The following is a 9,788-nucleotide window of genomic DNA, read 5'->3' as shown; positions in this document are numbered from 1 at the left end:
AATATCCGGACTGCTTTAATCGTTGTGGGGTATCAAAGAAATGAGTTCACCTGTGAACATTTTATGGATCATAGCGTATAGTCTTTCTTTAGGTGCATATAAAACAATGTCATTTTGGTACAGCAGTCCACAGTGGCCTAATTCTGGTCTCAGTCTAATGCAAAGACAGTATTTAAACAACTTGTTCGGATTTTTACTCTTGTTTCCAACTGCCCTGCTGCTAGGTCATCATTGGGATGTACAAAGAGAATTTCCTCATCTTCGAAAACTCAGATTTTACATAGGGTCAATTGTTAGTGGTGTTTTAGGTTGGGCTGTAAAACGTAAATGGAGTTTTCTTAGTGGTGGCTTTTTAAATGCCCGCCTTGAAATGATTCAGTTGCTTGCCAAAGTTATTACCATGATTGCCTCAATGCATGTTTATCCTGTAGAACACACACTCTTACTATGGGTTTCTATATTGCTAGGACTGACTGGAGATATTTTGCACATATTAGGGAGTTTGCTAGAAGAATCTAATGAAAGAAAATTTGACATGAATGATGTTTTAGTGGGACAATAATAACTAAATTGCTTCACTATTATTTTAATATGCATGAAAAAGATTTCTTCAATTTTTGTAGTACATTATGCCGTCCACTGCATTTTCTATGCATTTTTACAAATATTTTCATTTTGATACCACTGTATCTGGTATCCGATAACTAAGAGCACCTATACACCTTGTCTTTTATATTACCAGACACCAATATTAACCAATTGTGATTTAGATTGTGCCAGTTATGTTTTATCTTTGTATTGGGAGAAGTGCAATAAACTGTTATTTTATTTTCTCTGCTACATAATTAATCATTCACAAAAAGCTAAAACTTGTTAAATCAATTAAACATGAATAAGTGTTTTTATCTTGTACATTTGCAATTGAATGTAGTTGGCACTGGGGAATTGCAGAAGAATTAGGTGTATCTTCCATTAAAATGTGCAGATTCGACCAGATTGATGCCCAACCTTTTCAAGGTTTGGTAAGCAAGCAAATTTAATCATAGGTGGCGGTCCACACAGTAACACTAAGGTATCAATCCCAGGAGCCGGTAAGTTATCACGGATCATGTCTTCATCGATAAACCCAGTAGAATATTTCCAGTCTAAAGTAAAACCAAATTATTTCAAATATAAGGCATGTATTTGTATTGTAATATGTTACTAAAACAGAAACAGCCATACAGTTGATGCAATCTGTGTTTAAAGTATCTACCAGAACAACAGTAAACTTATAATTATTGAGCCTATAAAACGAAGTTCTAGATAAAATCCACTGATCCAGTCATAGATAACAAAAATAAACAGCGTACCTGCTGGTGGGCGGTCCAGGGTATACCACAGTTTAAAATGATTTGGGTCAGCTTTAGCACATTCTTCTAATTCCTTCCTTACAAGAATGTCATCTTCTGTCTGTATTTAAAAAAAATGTTTTAATTAATGATATGATTTTGTTTACTACTCAAAAACTTATTTAAGTAACTAAATTACACAGATTTAGACATGATTGTTGGTGTGTTTGAAATACGAAATAACATGTAACACATATCTGGAACTAAAGTAATTACTTGATTAGCATAAAGTAGAGAGAGCTTGGTATGGTCTGAAGGGTCCTTTAAGCATTGCCGAATAATTTGCAGCATCGGAGTAATACCAGTTCCACCAGCTATCATAGCAACCTAAAAAGAGCATATTTATGCAAATAGAAATGCATTTTTACAACAGTCATTGTTTTGTAAATGATCACCTCTTTTGCTCTTTTGGCATAAGAAAATCCATTTTTCTCATAACGCACTGAAAAGACACTCTTTGTCCTGTACTCAATCAAGCCATTGGGACCACGAACATCAATAGTGCCACCAATGGGTAAAGCTTCCAAGTATTGGGACATTTTTCCACCTTCAGGAAATTTCGGGTGGGTATCTTTAAAATACACCTGCCAAATGGTAAATACTGTAGCGCCGATTTAAATAAGGGAAAGGAATATACAATAACAAACCATATTTGTGGGGGTGAATTACATTTTTATTAGATACTAACTATATATATACCTTTATAACCAAGTCCATATGACCCTTGTCATCATCAGATGTGACAGGGGTATAAGGTCGAACAACTAGTTTGCCATCAACTCTTGCTGAAAGAAAAATATGCTTGCCAACTGTCAGTCCCAAAATGTGATTTTCACTTGGAAGAGCGAACACAAATTTTCTGAAAAGAAAATATGTTACCTATTTTTTGTAGATAGTTTACAGTTACAGAGAATCTACTCTAATTACAGTAGATTTGGAATTTTAGAATGTCCACCTACGTAGTTACATCACTCTCGGCCTCACTCTAAGGTTTTCAGCTTATAATAATTTAACATTTTTAGTGCAATGGCCTAAAAATATGAAAAATTCACCTGGTATCATGTGTAATTCTTTCCTTTGCTATCAATTTCAAGGCATACTTGACTTCTGGATCAAGAAGAGTTTTCTTTACTGCATTTTCGTCTCGCTTTTTCTTCAGGTAGGCAAGTGTTACTGCAATTACTGCAGCAGTAATGCCAAAAGTGAACACTGAGCTAGAAGTCTGAAAAATAAATATTTTTGTATAATTCAGTACTCAGAATGTCTTTATTTTGTACTATTTTTTCACGAAGTACAAGTATTCTCACACTAACAGTATTACAGTCGAATGAGTCGATGCAACTGCAACGGACAGGCGTAATTAAACTGCAACGAGGTGGGTGTTATAAATGCCAAACCACAACAAAAAAGCTATAACATACCAGTTCTGATATCCACTCCATTGGCACTAGCTTTAAGCGGCTATTATAAACATGTAATTACAATCAGCTAAAACCATTCGGTAAACCTGCGTACGTGATGTTGCTGCTAAACATTAACATGCTGTTCACCCAAGCGTGAACGCAAATGATTTCTCAAATATGGCGCACCAACATTTTGGATGAACATTTAAACTTTAATGCAATTAATATAATGTTCATATTTACCTGGTTAGTTGCATCCGCCACCATCGTCGTATTGCCTACTCTGTTTCACCTTAAGTGGCAACAATACAACAGTGGGAAGGCGAATTTTACGCATCATAAGTTTTGGTGCACAAGTATTTGCTGATGAAGCTCAACAGAAATTCCACAGCGCAACCACACCACAAACGCAAGCGTACATAAGAACTCAAACACATAAGTTAAGTTTTTTAGGTTGGTGTTTTTAATGTGGAAGGCAAATGATAAAAATAACTCGTTGCATGTGATGTAAAAAGCAGCAAGTGCACACACAAACAAGTGTAATGAGTTAAGAAATTCAAATTAAAAAAAAAAACAATGTGGAAAATGCTAGCATCACATAAACAGTACATTTACAAACACCACCATACAGAAAATCATAAACAGAAATAATAAAGAATAAAAACATTAATAGCACCGATACATAATATGCATACGTACAGTGTTCACATAATAAAGACAAAATGTTAGGCTTTGCAGTTTGGGGTTTACACAAAGATTTATTCACTACGCTCCATGGCTTATAGCTAAGCACCCATGCTTACAACGTTGCACTTTTGTAAAGTCATTCATGTGGAAAGTAAATTTAAAATCCTTTTCTGCTTCTACAGAATGCTATAAACCATCATAGTACTGAGGTGTCTGTGAAAAATATTTCGAGTTATAATTGGGATTATATAAATCACATGGTTATAAGTTAAATATATTTGTACAGTAACAATATACTAAAAAATAGCTACTGTATTTTTAATGTAAAAGTTATTAAACTTTAATAAATATATGTTTATGCCCCCCACCCCCTCCCATATAAAATTTCTGTTTTCTGCTGCAGCAGATGTTTTAATACCTCTTTGTGACCTTGGAAAGTGGAAATTTCATGTGTATGTGGTTGGTTTGAATCCTGTTTCTGATCGAATCCGGTCATGCTCTCATCCACTTTAAGCACTTCAATTTCTGACCGTAAGTTGAACAACTGTTGTTCAATGTTCCGACTCTTAACATGGTACTCCATTCTTTTAAAACAAGTTATTAAATTATTTAATAAATAAAATATGCCTAACAATATATTACATAAGTAAATGAAGTCTACATCATTCTGTAAAATGTTTTACTGCATGTATCCACTTCTCATTTTTATTATTAGTTTTATTGCATCTTTTAATCACCACAAATATATTGTAGACTTGTGGTGTAACAGCTGCATTACCTTTCTTTTTCTATTTCTTGCGATAACTGCTGCATGTCGGAATTTCCAGGAGCACTTGTAAACTCATTACTATTGCGGTCAGTTACATTACTACCATCAGTTTTTACAGAGTGAGCAGAGCCATTACTGGCAGCATACATATGATAGTATTGTGCATTTGATACAGCAGGAGAATGGTTGGACTGTGAAGTGTTGTTTAAGTTGATTCCTGGCATTGATATCACTTGACTGTGGATTTGGTTGTTGATAGGCAGGAAGCCCATGTTCATTGGAACACTGTTTGAAGTGTTTGGGGAATGGTGCTGAAATAAAAAACTTTTTTATCTCTTATTTTGTAAAAGACTTTTTTATCTCTTACCAGTAATGATTTAAACCCTTTTACTCTTATATTTCTATTAAGATATTATAATACAGTAAATACACCATTATAATAATTTACAATTCCCTAAAAATATATGAACCCAGATTTACTTACAACATGTTGATTTGCAAGTAAATTCAACTTAATGTTTGCATCGTTTAAAGCAGCTTTTGTTGCATAAAGCTCTTCACGGACATTTTTGAGCTCACCTGCCCTAAATTTTATACACAAATGTTAAACAGTAATATTATTAAAACACAAAAAAAAGATAACACTTCCTACCTTGCCTGTGCTTGCTCATTTAACTGGGAAACATACTGCTCGTATTTCAGAAACTTTTGTGGTAACTGGTGGTTTGCCTCTTGTAACTACACAAGTACAACATATATTATAAAACACAACAACTCAAACATTCACCATGGGTTTAGTTTTAAGGAATTTTTATTAGTTAACTTACTTTTCCAATCTCCAGTTTCAAGGATTGAATTTCTTGATCTGATTTGTTAAGTTTTGCTCGTAGAAGTTGTGCCTCTTCTTCTGCAACTTTGGCTTTCTCGCCAAGAAGTTCAGCAGTTTCCTCTGAGCGTCTCTGTGTTGAATTAAAAAATTTTAAAAACCTAAAATGAAATTAAACACTATTTTTTTGCATTATTTTAATTTGTATATGTAAAAAAAATCTGTTGGAAAAGTAGCAAAAACTGAGATTTTTAGCTATGCATAAGTATGTTTACTAATGTGTCAGCGGCAGAACGATTTTCTTCCTGAAATTGTGCAAGTTTTTCTTCCAGTTCTTTCTTCTCATTTTGTACTTGAAGACGCAAGTTTTTCTCTTTTGTTAGCCTCGTTCTCTCCATCTAAGCAACATCACTAATTTAAATTTGACACCACTTTTCATTATCTTACATAATTACAACATTAATATAGCAGTTGTAAAAGACAAATTGATATTTCCCTCTATATAACAGGCAATAAATGACAAGAAAAACACCAAAGACCATTCAGACTCACCTGTTTTCTTGCTTTCTCTTCCCTTGCTTGCTCCTTCATCTGTTGGATCTCCATGGTATCAACTCTTCTTCGTTGCATAAAAAGATCATGATTGCCACGGCACAAATCCAAAATCTAAAAAAAATGTGTAATACCTCTACGTCTTCAGGTTGGGGAAAACGTGACATGCATTACCCTTAAACAGTTTATAGTTCAAATAAAGTATGAGCAAATGCTGATAGTTACGTATGTTGCAAAAAATGCCCATTTAAAAGACCCCATTTTCAACAACACTTTAATACTTACAAGCTTATTCACTTCTGGATCATCAACCAGAAACACGATATCCTCAGGAGCATTGACATTTAAGTTTGACGTAGAAGCTCCTAGATTGAACCTTCGACCGATAGTATTGGCTGTAGATGTAAAATCCAATGTAATATCAAGTGCTTTGTATTACTATATCAATAAAGTTGTAAAAAAAGTACATTATTTGTGGTTTTGGGTATTACTTACTATTGTTGGGTCTTGTAGTTTGTTTGATAACAAATTTATTTCCATAATACGACATGTCTGCTAATTCACTCCATTGGTAAGATTTAGTTGGATGTAGTTGATCATTATACGGATACATGCTTACAGATTTTGCATCAATTCCCAGCCACAGATCAGCACCATTTCCATCCTGCGATATAATTAATCCTTAAATATGGTCTTATGAACAGTACAATTTAAACAAAGCATGCATAAACTTTAACAAATATATTGTTACCTTTATTTTAAAGTATTGTACACCACTCATTTCAAACTCTTGAACAATTTTTAAATATTCAAGTTCTGCTTCATCTCTTGTAAGTCCGTGGTGCTGTGCATACCTTTGAACAAAATTAATTAAAAATGATAAAAAGGTTTCCCAACAACATTTATTTTCAACTATATATAACAGTATAAGAGGTTGTGAATCTATAAAGATAAAACAAAAACAACAATCTATTTAAAAAGGTCATGGATAACTTACAAATATAGTGTACAAAACTGTAAGCACTTCTACATAATACTTATATATACTTTAAAATTCAAACCTTTAAAGAGGTGTATATCCATTAATGAATAATGATAGCGTTCAATAGGCTACCATTGTATAAAATTAATCAAGTGTAAAACCAATAGCACATTATGGCTTGGTACAACCAAACATAGTAAACCTTGTAAAACATACCATGAGGTTATTTGAGTCTCCCACATTTCACCAGTTACAGATTGAAACTGGTCGCGTACTTGCTGTGGCAAAAGAATTTCATTTGCCAAGAATCCTGGTTTGTGCATTTCCTCATCATAATCACCAAACTGTAAAATTCAAAAAAAGATTTAAAAAACAGAAACATTTGTGGGAAGCTTTTAAGATACACCACTAAAATTCCTAAGAGGTGGCAACCAGTTTAAAGGTTTAAAAAGATTTATATAAGTTATATATTTGTAGTCTATAGAGTCCATACATAAATCTATTGCCAAGTTACCAAGTACATATATTGATATATATACTCCCGGCTTAATAAAACTTATCATTATATTGTTTACCTTTGCTTGCACTGCAAAAGACGCAAGGAGTATCGCTGCTTCTGGTGAACATGTCAACTCTTCTGATAATATAAGTTGTTGAAACTGAAAACACAATAAAAAAGGTATTTTTATTTTTAATTAAAAAAACTAATCTATATGAAGAAATCACTGCGGCCTTGCAGATAGGCCAGTGGTTAGCCTATTGTTAACCATGAACATATACTGTAAGAGATTTATGCACTAGCACCAAAAACATTTTGATTAAGAGGAACATAACATCATACCTGAAGATAAAAAAGATGACGGGTAACTTCTTGAATAAGTTCAACATCCAGGACTTCAGGATAAAACTTTGCGAGAAACCTCAGCTCCACTGATCCATCTTCACTTGAACGTGGAACATTTTGATCAAGAATCTGAGACCAAGGAAAAAAAAGATTTGAACTAAACAGTTTGATAAAATAAAATTGAACTAATTTGGGAATTAAGTTTTGTTTTAGAGCAGCATACTTGGACAATCCAATTTACCCGTTTGTCAAGTTTCAGCCACACCGGACTTCCATTCTTTCCTGTATAAGCTAATCCAAAATACCAGGTCTCGCGTAAACCAATAGTGTGACAGATGAGATCAAACACATTCTTTGCTTTTGCAGATGAATCCACACTACAAAAACAAAATGTTATACCCAATCAAATATACGCAATCATTGTAATCAAGTGCTTTAATAAAAAGTTTACATACCTAAAATTTAATTCTGCATCAAGAGTTGATATTTGAACAGTAAGCAACTTTCCCCTCTTTTTCTTTTTTAGTAAACTGAGCGGCATTTTACAGCAGATCTCATAAATCCTTTAGCAAATAGGGAAACTTATAATACATGAAATGCCCGTTTTGTATAAATACTAAAATACAGTGGGTTACTTTCTATATTTTAAATACCCAAACCTTTTCTGCCTACTTGATTCTTTACTAGCACCGATACTTTTGCATTTGTACCCAGTACAATACGCCCCCCGTAACTCGAGTAACCACAACAAGTTTACACCAAAGCAATAGAAAGTGTTAAAAAAATACAATTTCTATGGCTTTGGTTTACACATATCGATATTGTGAAGTTTTGAAGTTTCGACTTTGCTCGCATCTGTAACAACGAAGAGTTAATGGGCACGATAGTGTTCTTGATATTAGATTGCATTCGTCCAGCATTGGTTTTGGTTAAATATTTCTTGAATTATTCTAAACTACCGGGGCGACGATGCTCATAATGGCAAACTTTTTTACTAAAATGCGACCAACAAACTTTTTTGTATAATACATCTAATCTTAAGTCCTTCTTAATAAGTTGTTATATTCAATTAATTCTTTTTATACGTGCCCTTTCATTAAGGCTTTGCACTTTTGTACTGATAAATACGTTATAAGCACTAAGCAGGTCATGTGCAGTCAATGTCTAATGTTGTTTTGAATAAAATGAGACACAATTCACACAAACATTTATAAATTTTATTTAAAACATTATTTTAATCATATTTATTGCTATGTTAAAATTACGTCAACATGAATAAAATTTATTTCGTGTAGGATCATGCTGCAAATGCACCAAAATCATTATATTAACAAACTCTACACACGTATACTGCTAATCAAATTTTAATCACCACCTACAATCAGGGGATTAAAACTGTACAGATTGATTGTGACTAGTAAAACCCAAAACTTCTACTAAATTGCACATTATGAATTAAAAACTGCTAAAAGATTGTAATAATTTTCATTTGTGAAATAAGTTTTAGCAGTTCTCTATGCGGAAGTTAATTTTTTGGGAAGTTCGTGATGAAAAGGGTAACTTGTCTGTGTACCATTCCGACAGACACTGAAACTTGCAACTTGACACGACCTCTGCAATTTTTCCTCGGTTGGCAATTCAGGAAACCGAGCAAGATAAAATGCAAGAGCTCCAGTAAATGCATCTCCAGCACCCTGCAGAGGAAAAATTGGTTTAAATACACCAAAGTATAGTACATGATATTAAATAATAATGATTTATCCCCAATCATTTTGTCATCGCACTTACACCACCAGTTTTAATGCAAAAAGTTTTACATACTGTTGTATCAACAGGCTTTACTGCTGGGGCTGGAACATGAACAACTTTATTTGTAGATTTTTCAGCAAAAACACAACCGTTCTGGCCAAGGGTGACAATTCCTATTTGACAACCTTTTTTTACCAGAACTTGAGCTGCCTTTTTTCCACTTTCAGTGTCAGTCACCGCGATTCCTGTTAAGGCTTCAGCCTACAATAACAAGGGTGTTATAAAATAGTATGTTCCAACTTCCAAGCCTTTTCCTTGTACTTCTGCCAACTAGTTTTGCATTTGTACAACAAAGTGTCACATAACAGTTACATCACCTCTGTTTCATTGGGACAAATCACATCAGCATACTCAAAAAACTTTTCGTCAAGTTTGGCCACAGGGGCAGGTGCAGGGGTGAATATCGTTGTAATACCAAGTGATTTGGCTAATTTAAGAGCATGAAGTGAAGTGGATGGTTGCACTTCTAATTGACAGAGCAAAACCTAAATAATGGANNCTTATTAGGATATATAGNTTTCTCTT

The 9,788-nt window shown here is 33.7% G+C and overlaps 3 protein-coding genes across 5 annotated transcripts in view; all 3 read right to left on the bottom strand.

Annotated features, from left to right (window-relative positions):
* Nucleotides 1-765: 765 nt before the first annotated feature.
* LOC100176772 (NADH-cytochrome b5 reductase 3-like) lies at nucleotides 766-3,147 on the bottom strand. Of its 2 annotated transcripts, none has more exons than XM_002126171.4 (7): nucleotides 3,038-3,147; nucleotides 2,444-2,613; nucleotides 2,091-2,250; nucleotides 1,787-1,975; nucleotides 1,608-1,718; nucleotides 1,353-1,452; nucleotides 766-1,145 (listed from the first exon to the last, which is right to left on the bottom strand). In XM_002126171.4, exons 1-7 carry the CDS (start codon nucleotides 3,059-3,061, stop codon nucleotides 973-975), a joined length of 927 nt encoding a protein of 308 aa, XP_002126207.1. In that variant the 5' UTR covers nucleotides 3,062-3,147; the 3' UTR covers nucleotides 766-972. The 2 variants fall into 2 exon arrangements, with proteins under 2 accessions (XP_002126207.1, XP_009861449.1); XM_009863147.3 differs by lacking the exon at nucleotides 3,038-3,147 and adding an exon at nucleotides 2,813-2,955.
* A 92-nt stretch (nucleotides 3,148-3,239) lies between these two features.
* Nucleotides 3,240-8,152, bottom strand: LOC100179096 (merlin-like). Its single transcript, XM_018815712.2, has 16 exons — nucleotides 7,910-8,152; nucleotides 7,696-7,831; nucleotides 7,452-7,583; nucleotides 7,186-7,269; nucleotides 6,827-6,954; nucleotides 6,380-6,482; nucleotides 6,124-6,292; nucleotides 5,914-6,023; nucleotides 5,629-5,742; nucleotides 5,352-5,474; nucleotides 5,078-5,209; nucleotides 4,903-4,988; nucleotides 4,735-4,834; nucleotides 4,260-4,561; nucleotides 3,900-4,065; nucleotides 3,240-3,694 (listed from the first exon to the last, which is right to left on the bottom strand). Exons 1-16 carry the CDS (start codon nucleotides 7,993-7,995, stop codon nucleotides 3,668-3,670), a joined length of 1,998 nt encoding a protein of 665 aa, XP_018671257.1. The 5' UTR covers nucleotides 7,996-8,152; the 3' UTR covers nucleotides 3,240-3,667.
* A 497-nt stretch (nucleotides 8,153-8,649) lies between these two features.
* LOC100181433 (ribokinase-like) overlaps nucleotides 8,650-9,788 on the bottom strand; it is a 2,321-nt gene continuing 1,182 nt past the window's right edge. For both annotated transcript variants that reach the window (XM_002125781.4, XM_018815652.2), the window contains exons 5-7: nucleotides 9,581-9,748; nucleotides 9,276-9,464; nucleotides 8,650-9,148 (exon numbers count right to left, since the gene is read on the bottom strand). In XM_002125781.4, the coding sequence (XP_002125817.1) occupies nucleotides 8,969-9,148; nucleotides 9,276-9,464; nucleotides 9,581-9,748 (537 nt within the window). In that variant the 3' untranslated portion in view covers nucleotides 8,650-8,968. The remainder of the gene's footprint in view (nucleotides 9,149-9,275; nucleotides 9,465-9,580; nucleotides 9,749-9,788) is intronic.

The sequence above is a fragment of the Ciona intestinalis genome, unplaced genomic scaffold, assembly GCF_000224145.3.
Source record: "Ciona intestinalis unplaced genomic scaffold, KH HT000098.2, whole genome shotgun sequence".
Classification (NCBI taxonomy): Eukaryota; Metazoa; Chordata; class Ascidiacea; order Phlebobranchia; family Cionidae; genus Ciona; species Ciona intestinalis.
Note: the sequence above shows the minus strand (reverse complement) of the source record. Positions and strands in the feature narration are given on the sequence as shown.